We start from the raw sequence: 22,768 nt of genomic DNA, 5'->3' as shown, positions 1-22,768 counted from the left end.
AGCAGGACAGGGGTCCATGGTAGGTTTGTGGTGGGTGCAAAGGCAGGAGGTGCTCACTGCTCCTGCCCACATCTGGGCCCTTCCAGAGCAAGGCAAACACCAGCACAGCTGAGGGAGCCAAGCCACCAGTGAAGGAAAACACAGGGTGTCACCCAGACCTCTGTGTCACCTCCTTCTCTAGGCTTTCTGCTGAGGATGGGCAGCCCTGGTGGCCCAGGCTGTGTGGAGCACAAGAGCTGAGGTTCCTACAAAACTGATGGCACTTCCTTCCAGTTGATCAGCAACTCTCCCTCCTTGCCCCCTGTCACTCTCCTGCCCTGGAGAATGAGGCTTTAGGCTCATTTATCACCCTTCCAGCCCCAGTTGCCCCAGTCTGGCCATCACACTGGGCAGCTGGACCTTGCTGGCCTCAGATATCTCCCTGGTCTCCTTACCCATCAGACCTCCACTTGGACAGGGAAGCTTTGACTCTGATTTTCCTGGCTTCCTTGTTAATCCTCAAGAAATGCTGCTAACCCAGATCAGAAGAAGGTGGGGGGAGAGGGTTGGAAATTCAAAGCTGCTGTGAGGCTGTGTTTTTATAGATATACATATATATTTACCTTTTAAAAGCCTCCCCATCCCCTTCTCTGTGCCATAACATGAATTGCTCACTTCATAGGTGCAGCAGAAGCCCACATGTCACCTTCTACACTGGGGTCAGGCCAGGCCAGCCCTGTTTGAAGTTCCCCAGCACAGTGGGGTGAGCCTTCAGGTGGCTTCTCACCCCAGATTTAGGAGGGTGCAGGGCTGGGGAGAGGTGAGAGGGGCCATGCAGGGTGCTGGCCTTATGCTGGGACCACTCCAGCCACCACATCAAGACAAGAAGCCCCAGGGAAGGTGATGGGGCTGCAAACCACAGTGGGCACCTGTGCAAACTGCAGCTCCCACAGCGTGTCCTCTCCATGCTGGGCCCCCTCTGCCCCTCTTCCCATGGCCCCCAGGCAAACCTGCCATGATTTGGAGGAGCAAGAGGGTGAAGGAGCATCTACCACACAAAGAGAGGCTGGGAGAGCTTGGTTAGCCTGGGGAAGAGGAGACTGAGGGGGGGGAATCTCATCAATGCTTATAAATATCTAAAGGGTAGGTGTCAGGAGAATGGGTCCAGACTCTTCTCAGTGGTGTCCAGTGACAGGACAAGGGGCAGTGGGTGCAAACTGGAGCCCAGGAGGTTCCATGTGAATCTCAGGAAGAACTTGTTTGCTGTGAGAGTGCCAGAGCCCTGGGCCAGGCTGCCCAGAGAGGCTGTGGAGTCTCCTTCTCTGGAGACATTCCAACCCCCCTGGCCACGTTCCTGTGTGATGTGCTCTGGGTGCCCCTGCTCTGGCAGGGGGGCTGGGCTGGGGGAGCTTTCCAGGTCCCTTCCAGCCCCTGGGATTCTGTGGGTCTGTGATTCCATGTCCCTGTGATGTGCTCTAAACTCCAGCATGCAGCTCGTGGAGCCCTGCCTGCTGGGAGAGGGCAGGGACAAGGTTCTGAAAGCAGGTGAAGAGGGATGGAAGAAGAGAGTGGGGAAGTCTTAAGGCTGGAGCAATGAGCACTGACTCAGGTAGGGCCCATTAGTGCTGTCAAAACTGGGGGTCACAGTGACATTGATTTCTGGGAGAGCAGGCCCTAGCTTGTCCTGTGCCTTGTGGGACAAGGTGGGACCTTGATGCCTCTATGTAAAAGGTGTGGTAGAGGACAGGGGACTGAAAAGCAAGTGGGATTTGCTCCTGGGATTTTCCCTTCCTTTCTTTTTTCCTTGTGTTTTGGGTTTTTTTTGGCAAGAAGTTCATGCTTGGGCTGTTTTAGCAGCACAGGATGGTCTTGGTCTGCTGTGGCAGGACAGAGAGTGGGATTGACAGGTCTGGCTGGAGCACCAAGGGGATCCTCAGGAGCAGCTGGGCTCAGGCTGGCAGGGTTTACTCATGGAGACACACTCCATCCACCCAAGTATGTAGCTACTGGTGGTGGGACAAAGCAGCCCAGGCACCCACAGGAATGGTTTAGAGGCACCACGAGAGGTGGGGAGCAATGGGGTGGTGAGTGCAAGGCAAAGTGAACAGTGCTCTTAAATCAGTGCAATTTCTTCCCCAGCAAAGGGAGGGAAAGGTCCTGGCTGAGCATGGGCTGCCCCTTCAGAAGGACCTGCTCATGAGGAGGAGAACCCCAAACGTGGGACTTGGTTGTGCTCCAGGAGAGATGTCTCCAAGCTGCTCCTGCCTCTGTGGCATGCTTGATGTGGTTAAGGTAGGGAGGGAATCAGGGGGCTGCAGCCCAGCCTGGTGTCTTTGTTCCCCCAGGAAGTTCCTGAAGGTCCAGTGCCTGGAGAGTGGACAGTGGGAAGAGGGACACTGCATCCCCGTGGTGTGTGAGCCCCCTCCTCCTGTCTTTGAGGGCATGTACAACTGCACCCAGGGCTTCGAGCTGGACAGCCAGTGCACCCTCAACTGTGAGCCACAGGGACAGCAGGTGAGTGGCCTGGGGAGCTGGCAGAGATCACCCAAGCCTTGTGCTTCAGGGCACCTAAGACCCACCTGGATCCCTGTGCCCAAAAGGACCTTGCAGCAGCCACCCCCAGGGCCTGGTGCCACCAAAGAGCAGTCACCCTTGAGATCCCAAAGCTCTTCTTGCTGGATGCCAGGTGCCCCAGCACAGGGTGCCACAGCACAGGGTGCCCCACTGGCTGGGGATGCTCCTTGGTGACCCTTCTGAAAAGCTGTGGTCCCAAGTGAGCCTGCTTGTCTTCAGTGGCAAGGGCTGGCAAGCAAAACTAGAGGCTTCCTGGTGGGTTTAAGGAGCTGCTGCAAATGTGTTCCCCTGGGATGCTGAGTGCCCTGGCTGCAGGAGACCTGCTAGCCAAGGGGCTTGCCTGGGGCAGATGCTGCTGCCTGCCTGGCTCTTCCACCCAGTCCTCACTTCTGACCTGCTGGAAGGGTCTTGTCAAAAGAAACATGGTTGATTTTCCTCTGGTGGGATCCAGAGGAAAAACCCTCTGCCCAGTCATGCAAATCACACACAGGCTGGGCCAGCTGGCTGCAAACCCAGCTGCCCTGGAGAACTTCCCCCTGGGCTTCCCAGGCAGGAGGAGTTGGGGGGAGGTCCCTCACATTCTGCTCCCTCCCTGGGGCTGGGCAGTGGGCAGGCAGGGTGGGTCCTGCTGCTGATCCTAAAGCTCTCCCCTCTGCTTTGCAGGTTCCCATCAGCTGCACCAAGGAAGGTTTGTGGACAGAGGAGTTCAAACTGTGTGAGAACTTACAGGGCACCTGCCAGCCCCCCCTGGAGCAGAATTCCGTGGAGTACAAGTGTGAGCAGGGACATGGCATAGGTGAGGGCAGGAAAGCAAACCTTCAGGTTGGCTTGGCCCTCCCAGAGAGCCAAAGCTCATGATGGTTCTTCTTGCACCACTCCCTGCTAAGCCTCTGAAAAAGACAGAGTGCTTAGTAAGCCCTGAATAGGTTATGGTTGGAGCTGATGATCTTCCAGGTGCCACCCAACCAGGATAATTCTGGGATTCTACACCAAAAATCCTGTTTTCTCTCCCATCTGCTTTCTAAAGACAGAGGCAGGGGTGGCTTTAGCCTTGTTCATGCCCTGGTTTTACTCATATGCAGCTAAAGGTGGCTCCAGTGTAAGCATTTTCCTTTTCAGAAGGAGCAGGGACTGGTCTCCAGGGCAAACCCAGCCCTTTGCAGCAGTTTTCCTGAGGTGTCTCCACTTGTTATCCCTGCTGATGTTTTCAGGGGGACTGTGGCAGGCCCTGGATGAAACCTGCAGTGACAATCCATGTAACGGGGCATTTTCACCAGATGAGGGACCACATCATCCATTTCTTTCTCTAGGACTCCCATCACTTTGTGCTTTCAGGAAACAAAAAGCTGCAATATTCAGGCACAGCTGGTGCATCTCCTCTGTTCTGCTGCTGGACAGGACACTTGACCAAAGCCCACCCCACTCCCAAGCAAACAAACCCATTATTCTGGGTCTGATCAAAGCAGGCAGAGGAGATTCTAAGGGCAGGGCCTGCTAAGGTGAAGCTTTGGAGAGATCTGGAGTTAGGGCTGGGGTTTACCTGGTTTTCCAAGGTGTTTTTTGCAGCTTTTTTTGTTTCCTGGGTCACAGGGATGCAATGAGAAACCAGTGTGGTAGAAGAACTAAGCAAGGTGCTTCCAAACATGTCCATAAACATCCCATAACATCCAGGCCAGACTTATGCTGGACCCTATGGTCCTGCCATTGGGGTTTGAATCCATCTCTTAGGACATGTTAAGTTTTCCTCCCATCTGGGAGAACTTTATGGGCCACAACTTCTGTGGCTTCTGCATCATTCAGGGTTTGGGGAAGGAAATGTCATCCCAGGCTGGGAGGGACAGACTCTCCTCCATGTCCACCTCTACCCTCAGTGAGTGGACTACACATTTGGGTCTGGTGTTCTCCTGTAAAAATGCTGTTGCCTGGTTCCTGAAGAAGCCCTGAGGGCTTTCTCTCCTGCCACAGGTGCTGTGTGTGTCCCTTCCTGCCTCATACCTCCCAGTGACCCCGTCATACTGCCCGAAAACGTCACTGCTGAGACGATGGATCACCGGCTGCAGCCCACCAGAGTCCAGGTGAGCAGGGAGGTGGGCTCCTCTAGCAGGGGCTTCACTGCCAGCATAGAGGGGGACCTCCAGGTGGTGGTTTTTAACCAAAAGCTCATTGCCTTGGGTAAAGAAGAGGAAGATTTGGGAAGACAAGCAACGTACGCTCAGGGCTGGCTGGCCCTCCACATGGAGCTGCTGTTGGAGGTACCTGCTGCTCCCCAGTCCCTTCCAATGCTGAGGTCCTCTTCCCTCCCAGCACTTCTTCCTCTTCCTCCCTCCCTGGTGGATGTCCTCCCTGCTCTCCTGTCCCAAAGCTCAGTGCAAAGTTGCCAGCTGCCAAGGACTTGGAGGATACCTCGACGCATGAAGCGAAACCCAGGAACTTCTTGTTCTCATGCCCAAACCTGCCAACCTGCTGCTGCTGTTGGCATCAGGCAGTGTGCTGGGAGAGGGAAAAAAACCCAACCAAAAACCCAGATCACCCCTGGCACTGGGCACGGTGTGAGTGCTGATCCCTGATGACCTGGCAGCAGAGATGCAATCCCAGGCAGGCATTTCCCTGCCAGGGAGGAGGAAGAAGAGGCAGGGCTGGAAGGTGTCTCTGGCTGCCAGAACCTGCTGGTTGGTCGCTTCTGCTGCTGGACCATGGGGAGCCTTTCCCTCCCTTTCCCTCCTCATGTCTTACTATTTTTGGGGGGTGATTTTTTTGAGCAAAGCAGCTCAAATAGCTCAAATAGTTTGGATCCTCCCAGCACGGCTTTCCCAACGAGCCGCTCGGCCAGGGTAGTATTTCTTCAAATCAACCCAAAGAAACGAGATGCAGAAGGAAGGAGGTGGAACAAAGGCAAGCAAGCAGCCTTCCCCAGGAGCCAAACATTTATCCCCTCCTCCTGGGAACCCGCAGGAGGCCTCTAGCAATCTGGCCTGGGAATGGTGTGGATGCTCCTGGGGGGGTGAGGGTGGCCGGGGCGTGCGGGACGGTGAAGCACGAGCCTTGGAAGGAGTCCTGGCCTTTGAGGGATGGAAGGGCTTGGCTCCTCCAGGAGCTGGTGTTTGGCTCCACCACTGTGGGCTCTCGTGGAAGGGAAGCATTTTGCAGAGGGGAGGAGGAGGAGGAGGCATTATTTTAAGCAGCAGCTTTACCCCTCGCCAGGAGGTCCCTCCCTGGGCTGTCTTGTTTTCCTCTGCTCCCTGCTTTGCTCCTCCAAGAGCTTCCCATTCCCGGGAGCCCCTGTGCCCTGGAGACGATGGAGAGGATGGTGTGAAGCACACAGGTACTCAGGGAGGGCGTGGTCCTGTTTTGCTTTCAGCTCTGACTCACTGCATCCTGCAGCTGGGCAGCTTTGTCCCTCTGCCCCTCATTTCCCAGGCTGGAATGCTGAGCACATGAGGATGAGCACACCCCAGTGCCATGCAAGTTGCACAACAACCACATAGGAAACACCCCAGTGGGGGTCAGGATGCAAATACCCCCCAGGCCCAGCAGGAACTGGCTGTTTCAGCCCCCAGCTCCCTCTGGCTCTGCCTTCCCTGTGCTGCCTGAGGAGGGGCAGCCCTTCACCCTGCCCCAGTCCCATGGAGGGCTGGGATCTAACCCAGAGCTGACAGGTCTGCACAGGCAGAGCTGCCCTGTCCCCACTGCCCATGCACCCAGAGAACATAGGTAGAACCATGGACTGGTTTGGGTTGGAAGGAACCTTGAAGATCATCCAGTTCCAACCCCCCTGCATGGGCAGGGACACCTCCCACCAGCCCAGGTTGCTCCAAGCCCCATCCAACCTGCCCTTCAACACTGCCAGGGATGGGGCAGCCACAGCTTCCCTGGGCAACCTGGGCCAGGCTCTCACCACCCTCACAGCAAAGAATTTCTTCCTAATGTCTCACCTAAATCTCCCCTCTTTCAGCTCGAAACCATTACCCCTTATCCTCTCCCTCCCTGCCCTTGTCCCAAGCCCCTCCCCAGCTTTCCTGGAGCCCCTTCAGGCACTGGAAGCTGCTCTCAGGTCTCCCTGGAGCCTTCTCTTCTCCAGGCTGAACACCCCAACTCTCCCAGCCTGGCTCCAGAGCAGAGCTGCTCCAGCCCTCCCATCATCTCCGAGGCCTCCTCTGGACTCCCTCCAACAGCTCCATGTCCTTCCTGTGTTGGGAGACCCAGAACTGGACCCAGCCCTGCATGGGGGGGGTTCTCACCACAGTGGAACAGAGGGGGGAAGCTACTCTGGCTGTTGGGGCCAGGCTGCCTGGCTGCTCCCCATGCCAAAGCAGAGGCTCAGAGCAAGCAGACGTGCCCCTCTGTGTGACTCCCAGGCCGTGCAGGGCATCCTAGGACACTTCCCCAGGCCAGACAGGGTTTTATGGGGCCTCAGGTTTCAAACCCTACCCAAGCTTTACGGGCAGGAAATTGCCTGTGTGGTGGGGCTTTCCCTCCCCCTGTGTGGTGGCAAGTGCTCCCCACCAACCCCTCTGAGCAAGCAGACCAGCATTCCAGCCTTGTGAAACCCAGCCCTTCCCAGCTCACTCCTGTGTCTCTTTGGTCTCAGCAGCTGAGTTTGTGCCTGGTAAATACCAGCAATTACCTCAGTCCCACCAGGGAATGTGAGTCTAGTGCTGCTGTTCCAGCTCTGGGGATGTGAGTTTTCCCCCCATCCAGGGCTTGGGCAGGGGTCAATGATCTCATGGATGCAGGCACTGGGCAATGACTGGCTGAGCCCCTCATCCCCTTGGAGCCAGAAGCTGGTGAATCCAGCACCACCATGAGAGGTGATGGGCAGAGCCCAGCCCATTGTGGCCCCAGGTGGCTTCTCCCAGCAGCAGCTTTGTGGCCAAGCCAGCCTCCGTGGGGTGGCACTGCTGGCCAAACCCACTTCTCTTGTGGTCCCAGCCATCTCCTTTTGTCCTCTCCCAGTTGGGTATCTACATGCACTGACATGTACCCACAGGTGTGTTTGCCCAGCCTCTGCCTTGAGTTGCCCACCCTGGTCTGTGGGTGAACCAGGAGGTTTGATGGGCTTCCCTGGGTTTCCTGCTAGGCAGAGGTGCAGGTAAGTCCTGAGGGGGCTGCTGCTGGTCTGCACCAGGGTCAGGGGAGATGTTGCACTTCTAGAGAGCATCAGTGGCTGTTGTCCTTCCTCTGTCTCTTTGCCTAACAGCTCCTTTCTCCCCTCCCTCCTCAGCACATCGTGTGCACGGGCAGGCGGCGCTGGCACCCGGATCCCTCTGCCATCCACTGCATCCCGTCCTGTGAGGTAAGGCATGAGCATTCTGCTCCTTGCAGGGCAGCTCGAGGCCATGAAGCCTTGCTGAATCATAAAGCCTGATGGCCTTGACTTCATATTTGCTCCAGGCTGAGCAGGGAGACCAGGGCAAGCAATATAAAGAATGGTCCTTCACAGCCAGGGTGATGCTCTGGAACAAGAGCTGCAGAATAACCCTTTCCATGCAATTACAGCATGACAGACTGGTTTGAGTTGGAAGGGACCTTCAGAATCACCCAGCCCCAACCCCCTGCATGGGCAGGGACACCTCCCACCAGCCCAGGTTGCTCCAAGCCCCATCCAACCTGCCCTTCAACACTGCCAGGGATGGGGCAGCCACAGCTTCCCTGGGCAACCTGGGCCAGGCTCTCACCACCCTCACAGGGAAGAATCTCTTCCTAATGTCTCACCTAAATCTCCCCTCTTCCAGACTAAAGTTATTATCCCTTGTAAAAAGTCCCTCCTTAACTTTCTTGCTGGCTTCTTCTTGGCCAGCCTGGGAAGAACATTCTAGCAAAAGGATTTCACTGGCAAGGGGTATCCCCAAAAACCCCACACTGACTCCAAACCTGAATATTTCCTTAACCAGAACTGCAGTTCTAGAGTTCTACAGATCCAGAAAAGCCCTGAGTGACTCAGGTGTCCAACCAAAACAAGAAGGATTTCCAGCCCCATACATGCAAAACAAACCGCTCCCAAAGAATCTGCCGACAAAGAATTCCTTGCAGGAATTGGTTACCCACTCATTTCACTTGGAATAATCACCAGGCAGGAGAAAATCACAGGCAGCCTGGAGTCTGTTCACAAAGGAAATTAAAAATAGGCAGTCTTTGTCAGGCACTAGTTGTTATTATGATTAAGGATAAAAGGAAAAAGGTTGGCGGAGGGGGAGGGGGGTTATTTTGGAATTGTTGGATGCTGAAAATTTGGGTTGGTGACCAAAAAGGAAAATGCAAATGAAGCTTGAGCTCCAAAAATAGCTTGGGGTTTTGCTGGGGTTTTTTGTTGTTGTTGTTGTTTGTTTGTTTTTACTGAACGTGCTGGTTTCAATGCAAAGGATCATTTTTGCTCCCTGGTTCTGCCCAGCTCAGCTCTTTGTGGAGTGAAGTGTGGGAGAAAGGGCCGTGTTGCAGGGGCCATGTCCCCAGGAAGGGAAATATCATGATGGAGAGAAAGTGCAGCAGTTATTTCCCAGCCTCCCCAGCTGTGGTTGTGTGTCTCTTCTGCAAGGCATGGGCTGCAAGCACAGGGGAATAGGGTGCTGGGTGCTAGAGAGGTGTTTGGTGGCTGAGCAGCAGAGTTTAGTGATGGGTCCTCTGGGTTTTTGGGAGCTCCTGCAGCACATCTTTTAGCTCAGCTCTGTGGCAGTGTGTTTGAAAGAGAAAGAGCAGTCCAGGTGGTTGTGGTGTTCCTCTCTGTGGTTCTTCTGCTAGCAAGGAAGAACTGGACCTTGTGGTCTTTGGGAGTTGGTATTCCAAAAAGGAAAAGGAGCAGCTGGGACATGAGCTGCCCCTTTTTCCCTTTCTGTGCAGTTCAGGTGGGAGAAATCTCACCTGGGTGTAAGTATGGTCCTTTAGGATTGGGTCCACTAGACCCACCCCAGTCTTTCCTCCTCTCTATGGTCAAGGATATAGAGTCTAGGACTGAGTATGTAGGGTGGAGGGTTTAGTATCTATGGTCAAGGGTCTAGGGTCTAGGATTGAGTATGTAGAGTTTAGTCCCTCATCTCAGGTGCTGTAGGGGATGATGAAAAATGCCAGCTTGTTTGTGTGTGTGTGTGAGAGAGAGGGACCAACTGACCAACTGCCTGAAACCCAGCATCTTGTATAGCAATAACTGTCTTCTCCTTAGCCACCCAAACGTGGTCACAGTCAATGTGATCCCTTCCTGCTCCTGGGTGCTTGGCATCCTCCTTTACTCCTAGAAAGCAATCCTAGACAGCAGTCTTAGTAGAAAAGAGGTTAGGCAAGCCAGAATCTTGCAATGTCCTACCAGAAGATGTAGGGCTCATGCTACTTGTCACCTTGTAGACTTGTCTGTGCCTTCTCAGTTTTCAATTAACCTGTCAGCAGGACTGACCAAGCCATACATACTCTTCCAGCTGAGGTCTCACCAAAGCCCTGCACAAAGCTGCCTTGTGCTGGAAATGTCTCTTTTGATAGGATCCAGGACTCTTATCTGTTATTTCTGCAGTTTCATCTGCTTGGCAGCTCAGAGATGGCCTGAGGTCAGCAAGTACACCCAGATCCTTCTCTACATCCTTTGTTTCCAACTGATGAGCTCCAAGCTAACAGCAGATGTTTTACCACCAATACAAGAGCTTGCCCTTCAGTTTTATACCAGTGAATGTCATCCTGTTGCTTCCTCTAGCCCTTCAGGTCATCTCACTGTTTGTCAGATGTCCTGGTCCTGCTCTGTGGAACTGTGCCTTCTTCCTCATTAGCAATTTCATCAACTCAGTCCTGTTTTTAAGGTCACAGCCACTCACTGTAATACTATTGAAGATTCCTGCTCAGATTGTTTCTCTCACACTGATGATCACTCTCTTTTTTTTCAACCAGCTCCCTGCTCTCTTCCTCACTTCTCATGTACTTGTCTTTGATTAGTTTCTTCATCAAGTTCTCCTCTATGATGCTGCAGGTTATTAAGGTTGGACTGATAAGCCAAGTCTTCCATGGTAACTTTCTTTTTCACCTGCTTTTTTATAGTAGTAAAAAAGCCATAAAGAACAACTTCCCAGTTTCTCATTTCTCTTGGAGCTGCTGCTCAGCACTGGGAAGAAGGGAGGTGTTACCAACCCCTTTGTCTGACCACAGAAAATGTCCTGGATGCTATTTCCACCTAATCTTTGCCTGCTTCCACCCTCAGTCCTATTCCTCTCCTTCATTTACCTGTATGAGAAATGTTCTGCTCCTGCAGAACACAGCCACTGGTGGGTCTGAAGTGGTTCAACTTGACTTGCTGGGTCTTTGGACATCTTAGTCTCAGGTTCCTCCTTGTTTCACAGGAGGCACCTCCTTTAGGAGGCAGTGAAATGCTGTTCCAGTGGACTCTCCAGGTCATCTCAAGTCTGAGTCACCCCTCAGAGATGCCATTGTCTCTCCCTTGGCTGCAGAGCATGTGTTGGATGAGGAAGCCTTCTCATCTGGACACCTCAGTGAGGGGATCAACCCTACGTAAGAGAAACCCAAGCTGCTCCTACCATCTCTCCCTGGTGGAGTCACTTCAGGCTGCAGCATGGCAGCACCAGCCAAGACTCAACCCTCCCAGCCCCAGCTGGAGCCCTGCCTTGTGTTGGAACATTGAGGTCACTGCTCAATGGTGTTAGAGGGATTCTCACTCATCTTTATTGTGTGCTGGCAGCAGATCAGCCTTGACTGCGCATCCTTCTCACTCCTCTCTCCACCTCCCTTCTCTTCCCATTAATCCAGCCGTCCATCTGCCTTCCAGAGTCTCCTTGTGCCTTGCCAAGTTCCTCAATGCTGGAGCAAGGAGGCACGTAGTTCAGGGAGGGAAGGAGGGGAGGGATCCTTTCCAGGAGCCCGTCAGGAACACGAGGGAGCGCTGAGTGCGCAGAACATCTCAGCCCCAGCCATCAGCAGCAAAACAGCTGGCAGCACCAGACAGGGGGAGGAGGGGGCTTGGAGGGAGAGGGGAGGAGGAGAGACACCCACCTTGGTTTGGGAGGCAGCAGTCAGTAGTCCTGGTGGTGTGCTCAGCTGCTGGGAAGGAGCTGTTTGCATCCCAAGGCCACCACCGCTCAGTTCTTCTTCTCCTGTGCCCAAGAGCAAGTGAAGCTGTTGCCTGCAGAGGAGGAGAGGGCATGCACAGTGCTCCAGGTTACTTCCTTGGACTATTCCAAAATAGTCTATGCCTGAGCCAGTCTTGCTATAGAGCATTTCCCAGCCTATGCAGCCCCCCAGCTCTGCACCTCTCCATCTCCCACCACAGGGGCCCCTGTGGTTTAGGTGGGCAGCCTCACTCTTCATCATCATCATCATTTCTACCCAATGTTAGCCACAGGATGGAGCAACCACCACTGTCCTCTTCAAATACACCCAGAGGAAGGCAGGTTGCTCTCTCTGTGGTTGGAGTGAAGGTCTGAAGGTGGGACAGGCATTTCTGGGCAGCCAATACGTTGTGCAACGTGCTGACCTCCAGTTTTATTTCACCATTGTGTGCAGGCAGCAAAGGGTTAATTGCAAGAGATTTAAGGGCAGGGATGCACAGCTTCATCCTGGTATGGCTGGAGCTGGACCAGAGCTACTACAGCTGTGTTCTGCAATTCCTTCCTGGAATTTCTGGTTGAGGTTGCCTTTGCTCTGAGCAGCCCTGCCTGAGTGCTTGAGGAACGTGCTGAGACTTTGGCTTGAGGTCTTCTCCCTTGTGCCCTTGGTGAAGATGGGCCATATCAGCAAGCTGCCATGAGCTGCTTGGAATTTCTCAGGTCTCCTCCACGTGAGGACAAGGTCTCTCTGCCCCTGTGTGTGCTGCTGGTCATGTTATCACCATGGGAAGAAGCCAACCCGTCACCTCTTTTGTGGTTTTCCTGAGCTATTGCAAAGGAAACAATGAGAGAGAGACTGAAGTGTGTTTGTGGTTGTTCTCAAGTCTCTTGATCCAACAGGTAGTCAAGGACCTTGCTGGATCCTTGGCTCTTCCCCCCAGCACACACAGAGCCCTTACTCAGCACGTCTGTGGCTGGTGGCCAGCATGGGGTGGCCAGAGTTAACCTTTTGGAAGGCAGATGCAACAGGGCCTGGTCTAAAATCAGGGTCCTGCCATGCTTTAATGTGCCCCACCCCCTGGGCAGGATGCTGCAGGCAGGGTGAGCTGCAGGACCCTCCTCACCACCAGTGGGGCTGGGGCTCCTCAGCTGTCCCTTCTCCCAGACCTGGGGGGTGGGAGGGTGTCTGGTTCTGTACTGTGGCAAAAGTCAGCACAGGAAAGCAGGTGTGGTGCTGGTGGGATGCTCCACACTGGGGGAAAAGGTCTTCTGGTCTCCTGGGACTTGAGACAATGGGGACTACAGGCACCCCAGCATCTCCAAGGAAATTCTTGAGAGCAACTGGTATCGTGGCATGACCAGAATTTGAGGTCACCCTCTTGTGATGCTCACGTGGCCACACGTTCATCCAGTTTGCACTCCTTGTCTGGCTTGGAAAGTGCAGAGAGGATCCTACTGGATGTTGCTGCTGCTCTTGCAAGCAGGCAAGAGGGAGACCATGCCACTGCTGTTCCTTCAGGAGTCTCACCAAAGCCAAACATCCAAAGCCCCTGTGATCCAGGTGACCAAACAGAGCTCCATGAGTTGCCCTAAATTCAAATTTTGGGTAGTAGATAACATGTTGGTGTTCATGTCTCAAGAGGATGCAGTGGAATTGGAGGAAGGCATCAAATTATTAAGAGGATGCCACAGGTGCCCTTCAGGGACACCCTAAACCAGCTGAAGTCTGGAGAGCAGAAGCCTGCTGGAGGTTTGCCAGGTCACAGAGGTGCTGGGGGGCAAGATGGGTGCAGGACTGGGGAGCACTCAACGTGACTGGTGAGGGGGTTGTTTCAAACAGGTGGATGAAATGGCTTTGGACACAGTGAGCACTGGCCTGGAGCAGAGCAGAGCACCAAGGGGACACCCCCAGTGGTGGTGGAGACCCCAAGAGGCAGAAGCAGCCTCAGTTTCCCCAAGCTGTGCCTCTGCAGCTGGCTTGCCCTTGGGATGCCCTGACCTAGGGCTCCCTCTCTGCCCTCTATGGCTCAGGTGCCTTCTCCCCATCCCTGTCCATGTCCTGGTTTCCCCTCTCCAGGTGGACACAAGTCCACAAGTCGTGCAGGCAGTGACAGGGAGGGAGAGGAAAGCCCCTGAAAGCACCCACTGAAATGAGAATCAATGAGTTGCTCCTGCTCATAAACAAACATCTCCAAGAGCAGCTCAGCCAACTGCTCTTCCAACACGAATGTTCATTCCTTTTCAGCTCCTTCATCCCTCGTACATTGTTTTTCTTTCTGTTTAAGATCTGTAACAAGAACTTGGCAGAAACCAGATACAAGTGGGTCAGGAGGCCCTTTGTGGTTTGCAGGGCTTGTTTTCCATAACCCGTTCTATCCTGCAACATATTTTGCACGAATGGCTTGGCAGGAGCTGTGATCCATGGCAGCAGGAGAGCTGCTGAGGGCAGGCTTGTGGGCTGCTGCTCGTGGCACGGGGAGTCCTGGCTTCTCCCAGGTCTTGTGCAGCAGCAGCCCTGGGAATGGTGAGCACTGGGGACCCATCTCCAGGAGCCACCATGCTTGCCAGGAGCCCTGTTAACACAGCATCTTCCTCTGCTCCCCTTTGTTCCTGCTGCAGTTTTCCCTTCTGCACGGAGGTCAGGGTGTCCAACAGGCCCCACCATGGACAGAGATGTTTTTGTGGAACCAAAGACTTGCTCCATGGTGTTCATCTACACCAGCTTTCCACCTCTTTCTTCACTTCTGTCCCAATGGGCTGTGAAAGCCCTTTCCAGGCCACTGTCTGCTGGGACATGGTGTCCCTGAGGAGCAAGGCACGGAGCAGGGTGGGAGAAGTAACCCAGCTCCATTACCTGCTCATTTCTGCAGCAGGAATGTGTCCAAACCAAAGACTGGCTTGGAATGCAAATGCACCTTCAGACACCATGAAGAGCAGGACCTGCTTTCCCAGCATGGCCACCTACAGCAGCATTCATGCTGGAGAACAAGCACTAATCTAACCACTGAGGTCTTCACGCCCTTTCAGACACGATCCTGTCCAAACTCAACCCAAGGTGATTCAAACAAGGCCCAGATATTTGCAGGAAACCCATGTCCAAGGGACCTCTTCTTTCTTGAAGGACACCTCGAGCCACATCCCAAGGCTGTGGGGAACTGGGCTGCTGCTTGCCTTGGGCATGGCAGGACAAGTGAGGGCACATCAGCTGCAACCAGGCAGCAGGATGCCCCTCACCTCTCCCTTGGAGCATTCCTTGGAGTAGATGGGGAACCTTCTCAAGCAACAAGCCCCTGTTGTGGCCTGGGGAGCAGGATGCTGGAGCTAGAGCAGATGTTCCTCAAGATCTGAGATGTGATGAAAGCAGCCTCCACGTTGAGCTAACGAGTGGTTCCAGGACACCAGCAAGATGAGAACCAACCAACCTGTCTCCATGTTCCCTTGCTGAGGTGATGGTGCAGGTCCACGACACCTCCTAGCAAGCCACCCTGCAGGCACCTGGCTCCAGGGGACAGCCAACCTGGCTCAAAAGGAGCACAGGAACAGCTCAGGGGACACAAACTGGGAAACCCTGACGTGATGGATGAAGTGCTGGCTTTGTAGGAATTTGTTTCTCTTTTCTTCAGGCCACTTGGTCCCAGGTGCCTCTTGCCAAGCTTCTAGAGCTCTCTTTGCTGCACGGTGCTGGCCCTGCCTCCCTGGCTGCCATGGGCCAGGTAGCTCTTGCTGCCTGCTCAGAGTGGCTCAGGGCAGCCAGGCATCCCAAAAAAAGCTGTTTTGAGCAGAAGCCAAGCCTGTTCCCTCTCCATCCCACTCTGTTTTTCAGAGCTGATTTCCTCCTTGCGTGCCCAGGAGCCTGGGGAAGGAGAGAGGGAAAGTGGATGTGCTGGGGGTGTTGAAGGCTTGGGGGGGGAAGGGAAGCAAAGAAAATAATAATAATAAAAGAAAAGACACCCTGCAACAGAGAGAGGGCCAAGAAAAATATTTAATCCAAACAATGAACATTGTCGTTTCCTCCCACAGTCTGCATTCCCAGTCAGCTTCCCTGGGCAAGCAGGAGGAGCCAAGAATGGCCGGGCTCTCTGCCCCACCAGTGTGTGTGCAAGGCAGGGGATGTGTCCTGGGGGCACTGGGCTGCACTGGCCCTTTAACCACCTCCTGCCACGGCTGCAGCTGGAGGGACTGGCCCCTGGTTTCTGTAGGAAAACTGGTTTGGAGGGACGTGGACAATGAGGGGAGGGGGAAATTTCCAGAGAGCCAAGCTGGGGTGCTGGATGCAGAGGGGCTTTGTGTAAACCAGATGTCTCTCAAGGTCTTTGGGTGTTCTTCAGGGGCCTCCCTGGGCTTTCTGAAATGTCTTGGCTGCTGCAGCCTCTTGGTGCTTCCTTTCCCCAACCCCTCCTGCCTGTTTCCCTGCAGCCCTGCCTGCTCCCCTGCTACATGCAGCAGCTTTCCAGCAGGATGCTGCTGCTCCCCTTGCAGGTCTCAGAGCCCTGGAGCCACAAGGCTGATGTTCTGCAGACCTGTGAGCCCTGGTTTGGGCTGTTTGCCCTTTGGGCAAGGGCCTCCAGCTCTGCCAGGTGACAACCTGGCTGTGGCTGCTGCTTCCTCACACTGGTGTCCTGGAGCTGATGAAGAGCTTGCAAGGTTCCCAGGACACCATGAACACAGTGAAGATGTTTCCCTGGTGGAAGTTGGGCACCTGTCCCTGTCTCCTCAGCCATGCCATCTCCTTCTTTTCTCCTCAAAACCACCTCTAATGGCTCATCCAGCACAGGAGCAGAGCTAACAGTGGTGAAGCTGATGGATGAACCATGGGGCTGACAGCACAGCAGCTTTTCCAGCCTGTGTCTCCTGCAGAAATGGGAGTTCCCCTGCTCCTCTGGGGCTACAGCTTGGAAAGCTACAGCTGAGAAGAACTAAGACACCTCCACCTTCTCAGCCACAGGGTCACATGTGGTCGTTTCAGCTTGCAAAGGGTCCAAGGCTGATGCCCAAAAGACCAGTGCCAAAAGGGAAGGATGCAAGGATGACAACACCTGTGCTGTCTTAGCAGCAGCATGAAAGCAAACCATGCACCATCCTTGGATGGGACCAGCACTGGCACAAAGCCCAGCACCTGTGCAGCCTCCTGAGTGCTGGGCAGAAACACTTTTTGCTTTTTAAGGCTGGTCTGGATGCCCTGAAACTGAGTTCTGGGCTGGCTCTGGCTCTGGGCAGATGGAAATGCCAGTGCAGTGCAGGACAGCCTTTCAGCTCTTCAGTTCTACAACTGGCCAGGTGATTGCTGAGCTTTTTTTTTTTATTCTTCTTTTTTCCACCTTCCTTCAAAGCATCTGGAACAGGTCCCTGCCCAAAGCCAAGTGCCAGGACTTCAGGTTGCCTCGACCAGAGCAAACCCTGCATTCCTGGGAAGTGCTGCTCACCCAGCACCTGTGACACAGCAGCAAAATATGTCCAATATTGATGGCATCTGTGATTTCTTCCTCATGCTCCATCTTCCCTGTCACACCCTTCCAGGCTTTCTCCCAGTGAATCAACCTACACAGAAGATGGATTTGAAGGGAAGTGCCTGGACCCTGCCTGCCTCCCCAGTGGCACTGGGGGCACGTGCCAGGCAGGACAGCAGCCCCAGGGAGGGAACCAGCCAGCTCAGCCCTGGGACACTGCAGGGACAGTGGAAAAACCCTGTGCACAGACACTGATTCCTGCATGGCACCTCCACGAGAGGAATGGCATCACCAAGTCCTGCCTGGGATGTGGCAGGATCTTTCTCACATCCCTCCTTTGCCTGCAATATTTTTCCCTCTTCTTTTTCTTCTTCTTCTTCTTTTCCCCTCCTTTAATTTTTTTTTTCCTCTTTTCATTCATCCCTATTCCTGGCTTGAAGAGCCTTTGTTTCTTTTTAGCCTCTTAAAATTGCCAATTGCTGTTTTTCCTGCCAGCAGCTCAGGGCTGGGGCCTGCTGGGGCCAGAGGCTGCACCTCCACGTGCTGACACATGTCCCGTGCAAGCTCCTGGCAGGAGAAACAAGGAAAAAGGGGGGGGACACCCCCATGGTGCCACACCCCCTAGCCCAGCAGCTTTCAATCTCTTAACACAGAGCAGTTGCAGCAATTACCTAAATGATTTTCTTCCCAGTTTACTGTTCCAACCAGCCCCTTTCCCTCTGACTCACTGGAGGATGCACGTTCTGGCAGCTGTGACCAGTTGCCTTGGTTTGCACCCGTTGCCTTCTCCTGGCACAACTGGGCATTGGGGTTTGATCCTTTTTTTTTCCTACATCTTGAACCTTCACCAGATGTTTCTGTGAGTTGCCAACTCACAGGAACACTCACAAACCCCCCTTCTCCCACCTCTCCATGGAGCCCTGCAGCTCAAGCACAGGCTGGACAGAGTTTGTAGGTATTTTATAGAAACACAGACTGGTTTGGGTTGGAAGGGACCTTAAAGATCATCCAGGTCCAACCCCCCTGCATGGGCAGGGACACCTCCCACCAGCCCAGGTTGCTCCAAACCCCATCCCACCTGCCCTTCAACACTGCCAGGGATGGGGCAGCCACAGCTTCCCTGGGCAACCCGGGCCAGGCTCTCACCACCCTCACTGCAAAGAATTTCCTCCTCATGTCTCACCTAAATATAGAATATATTTATTCTATTAAAATATAACCTCTTGTAGCTTCTGCTCTTAGTACCTTGTGTTGCCCCTGTCCTCTTGCAAGACCAAAATGAGATGGATTCCATTTCAAAGGCACCTGTGCCCTCCAGGGTGACCCACCAGCTCCTCACTTTGGTCTTTTCTCCTTGCAAAGATGAAACCAGCTGGAGGTTCTTGACAAGGCAAAGCACCAGGACTCACTGTCTTCTCCAGACCAGGAGCAGGGACAGCTGTCCCTGAGCCCTCCTCCTGCCTCTCTTCAGCCTCCAGTCCAATTAGTCATTTTTCTATTTTCCCCTCATCTGTTTTTCCAAGGTAATTTGGAGCAGGAGTTGTTAGGTTTCCCCAACAAGTGTTGCTATAGGAGCCTGTGTTTGTTTAGGGTGGGGTGGGTTGAGAGGAGGGGGCAATGAGCCCTGAGAGGTGGAGAGAGAAAAGGAGAGAGAGCCTCCCCCAGCCTGCCCCCCATTTCTGTCCTCCCCAAACCTTGCCCAGGAGATGTGGGAATGGTTTCAGACCTGGTGCAGCCAGGGATGGGCAAACCTCCCCACCAGGGGATGGAAGGGACCCAGGCAGCGGGCGGTGGTTTTGCTGGTGAGTCATGACATGTGGAAAGCAAAGCTCAGGGATTAAAAAAAACAACAAACCAACCCCTCCACCACGTGGAAAGCTGCAAAAGCAAATCACACCCAGAAGGGCTCTTCCCTTGCCAGTGCCCTGCCTGCATCCCTGCCCCAGCCAGCCCCAGCATCCCTCCCCTGGCCCTCCTGGTGCTCAGAGGGCTCCTTTGGTCCTTTGGTCTCCTTTGGGTCCCTGTTCAACACTTTGCAGTGGAAGAGGGGCATGAAACCTATAGCCCCAGTGAAGCTGCACCCTGGTGTCCTCTGGTTGTGGCTTGGGATGGCAATGATGGGAGCCAAATCCCTTCAAGTGAGCTACCTGAGCTGGCTGTGCCTCAGTTTCCCAGCGATAGGAGGTTCTGCTCCTTCTCCTCCTCTCACCAGATCCTCCAGGCAAATGTGATCCCTCTGTGCCTGCCTGGATTTTGGCCTGGGGACTGTGGCACTGCTAGCACAGACAGCTGGGTTTTGTCATAATCCCTCCTGCTGCTTCCTAAAGTAACTTCAGCCTCTTGCTGTTCCTTGTGGGTCTCAATGACATGAAGCCCCATTAGTTCCCTAGTTTTGGTGTGGGGTTGGGTTTTTTTGAGTGAATTATTGGCATTATCAGCAGGCCCACAGGTTGGCTTTGGGGATATGAGGCTATCATGGTTTGGTGACATTTTTCAGCCAGCTGTCACTTGGTTTAGGGGTGCTACAGGCAAGTGTCCACCAAAGGCTGGGTCCAGGTGTCTCCTGAAGCCCACTTGTTGTTTGGGGCCACCAGATGCACTGAAATGGGTTGGCTGCTTCCATCTGGTAGCCAGGGTTCCCACCAAAAAGCCCTTCCTGATGGCAGAGGTCCTCCTGGAGGTTGGCCATGGTTGCTGGGCCAGTGGTTCCCACCACAGGAGCAGGAGAAGTGTTTAATTACTAGTCATTAGGTTAATGAATGGCTTCTCAAGCTCTGTTTAGCAGGCTCAGGTGGTGCTTGGCAGTGCTGGGGTGTAGCTGGGATAAACAAACCTCTGCTGCAGATTGTTCCTGACAGTTAGTTGCCAGTTCATGTTGCTTTCTCAGCCTACCTGGCTGCTCCTCAGCCCCTGGTGCTGGTTTCTCTCCTGTGGTCAGATGATTGATGGAACTAATCAGCAATCAATTGGATTTCTGAGTGGCTTTGTGTGCCATTGCACATCTCTGGACCAAAAGCTGGTCTGCTGTGATAGTTTTGCTGTTTCCTTGTCAGAGCTGAGCTCTGTTTGTGGTGGAGAATTTATCTGAGCTGCACCAAGGCAAGGTGGGCTCTTCAAATCCCCAGTTGTCCAGGCAGAGCCACTGGGGCAGCAGAGGGGACTGGGCTGCTGCTGGGGATGAACTTTTACAGGGGCATGTAACAACAGGACATGGAGTTGTGGCTTTAAAATGGAAGAAGGGAGGTTTAGGTGAGACTTTAGGAAGAAATTCCTCACTGTGAGGGTTGTGAGGGACTGGCCAGAGAAGCTGTGGCCCTGGCAGTGTTGAAGGGCAGCTGGCCATCAAACAAGGAGCCTTGTTGTCCAACCTGGCAAGGTTTGATGGAGCCATGTGCTGTGGATGGGGCTTGAGCCTCCAGTGGAGAACCTGGAGGAATTTGTAGACATGTTCCTTGGGTTCAGAGCCAGGACTGCTCTGCAACAGGCAATGGTCCTTGCAGCCAGTGCTTGGCTTGGCTTGAGTGCAAGTACTTCTGGGAGACTCCTGACCTTGCTGAACCTTTCTCATAGTCTAAGGGAGATAAAGCACCTGCCTTCCTGAGGTTGATCCTCTAGGAGGTTGCTTTGTAGATCCTGGTGGCAGCCTCTCTGCCCTCTGCAGCCCCAGGTCACCAGGCTCAGCTTGAGAGCCAAGCTCCTTGGGAGGAGGTGTGTTGGAGAGAAGAGCTGGATAAGCTTCTTACAGAGCCCTGCCCTGTCTCTGCACACGCAGAGCCCTGGAGACACGTTGGCAGGGGTGTGAGGAGGTGGGGGAGCAGATGAGGTGATGAACTCACTCCTCCTTGGGTGGCACTGGGCTCCATGGAGGAGCACCAAGTGTGATGGGGACTTGTGACATTCAGGCTGGAGCCCTCTAGAGTGATGTGTGTTTCCATCCTCGTTTCCTGAACACAATTCCCTGCTCCTTGAGCTGCAGCTGCTGCCCTCCAAGTCCCCCCTCCTCCAAACACACCAGCCTTCTGCTGCCCTTTGGCTTCGAAGAGGAGCTTGTGTAGGGAGCAACTGGGCCTTGACCCTCATCAGAGGGGCCTTGCTGAGGATCTGGGGTTTGGAGGGGAACCTTCCCCTGTTGAATAACCCTTTCAACAACCACTGGTTTCTCTGCCTAGCCCTTCCAAGCAGATGGCTGGTGTGACACCATCAACAACCGGGCGTACTGCCAGTATGATGGGGGTGACTGCTGCTCCTCCACACTCTCCTCCAGGAAGGTAAGAGAGCATCTCCTCTGGAGCTGGCCAGGATTCAGTGATTGGTAGCCCTGCTTTTCAGCTTTGCTAGCACTGAGCCTGCACTGCAATTCTCCCACGAATGGAGAAGAAAAGCCCATGGTTTTAAACCAAAGGCAGCTGAAGCTGATAGACCTCGTCCCACTGATTACAGCTGGGTTTGGACCAGGGCCAGAGGGACCAAAAACTCAGCCCAGCTCTTGCTGAGGTTCATGGGATTCCCTCTCATTTTTGGGAACCGAGTCCCAGAGATGTTTACTTCCACAGGATGTAGCTGTGGGGAGTCAGGAGTCACCTTAAGCTGTAACTGAGCATATTCAGGACATTTGGGGTATGGTCCATTGATGTCTGCTGTGGGTTATATCCCCTTCTAATTCTCCTGGGGATGGAAGGAAGGAGGAATAACCTGGAGGAAGGAATAGTGCAGAAGAAGCAACTTGGTGTTGCCCCTTCTTTGTCCCCCATCACAATTCCCCCCTTCCCACCTCTCTCTCTCTCTCTCCAGCACTCACAGCCCATCCTTCCTAAGCATATCCAACAGCAAAACAAATCTCAGGGCATGAGATAACTTCTCACTGCAAAAATATGTGAATTTGGATCTTCTCGTCTTTGTTGTGGAGCTTGAATCATTTTTCCTTTCATCACACATGCACACGCAGAGAAAAGGGAAAATAAAATCCTGGGAAGATGCAGTGGAGATAGGAGAGGAAAGGTTTTACACCCAAGTGGTGAGTGAAACCTCCACAGATATCAGGACATCTCAGAGCAAGGCAGGGCTCTCAGGAGGCCTTAGACATCTGGATTCTTGGCCAAAATAAAGGATGGGTTCACAGTAGAAGGTGGGGGCATCCAGTTGCACAGCTTTCAGGAGACCAGCCCCAGCTGGCATCCCCACAGCTCCCAGCTTTCCCATGGCACAAGCCTCCAGAGCTTTGCTGTTAGGACAGATGCAGGAATAGGGGGCTCAGACACCAAACAGGCTCCAGCCTCTCACTGGCCCAGGCTGTGAAAAATCAAATCTCCCTCCACAGAAAGAAAAACTCCAGGCTTCGAGGCTGGTGTGTACGAAGCATCTGGAGGATGCTCAGCTCCTGTGGCCATGACTGGGCAACTGGCAACCAGGAGCCTGGTGCTCTGCTGGTGCCCTCCCCCCTTGCCTCCAGCCTGCCTGGGTTTTCTTAGTCCATATTGCACAGGAACTCTGTTCATCTACCCTGGCTCCTGCCCCAGCTGCTGCAGGTGGGGGGAGATCCTCCAAGAGGAGCAGAATAGGAGACCAGGAGGGCTTGGCAGGGCTGGGTTCACAGTTGGCCTTGAGGATCTTTCCATGCAGTATGATCCCCTGATCCTATGGTCTCCTTTTGTTCCCCCCCTCCAGGTGATCCCATTTGCTGCTGACTGTGACCAGGACGAGTGCACGTGCCGTGACCCAGCGGCCGAGGAGAACCAGTAG

General features: G+C 53.9%; 1 protein-coding gene across 1 annotated transcript in view; it reads left to right on the top strand.

The window, feature by feature from the left end:
- PAPPA2 (pappalysin 2) overlaps window positions 1-22,768 on the top strand; it is a 64,364-nt gene extending 41,596 nt beyond the window's left edge. The window contains exons 15-20 of the mRNA XM_009994679.1: window positions 2,325-2,493; window positions 3,217-3,349; window positions 4,519-4,628; window positions 7,775-7,846; window positions 21,199-21,297; window positions 22,694-22,768. Of these exons, the coding sequence (XP_009992981.1) occupies window positions 2,325-2,493; window positions 3,217-3,349; window positions 4,519-4,628; window positions 7,775-7,846; window positions 21,199-21,297; window positions 22,694-22,768 (658 nt within the window). The remainder of the gene's footprint in view (window positions 1-2,324; window positions 2,494-3,216; window positions 3,350-4,518; window positions 4,629-7,774; window positions 7,847-21,198; window positions 21,298-22,693) is intronic.

The sequence above is a fragment of the Chaetura pelagica genome, unplaced genomic scaffold (assembly GCF_000747805.2).
Source record: "Chaetura pelagica isolate M959 unplaced genomic scaffold, ChaPel_1.0 scaffold363, whole genome shotgun sequence".
In the NCBI taxonomy this organism is placed as follows: Eukaryota; Metazoa; Chordata; class Aves; order Apodiformes; family Apodidae; genus Chaetura; species Chaetura pelagica.
Note: the sequence above shows the minus strand (reverse complement) of the source record. Positions and strands in the feature narration are given on the sequence as shown.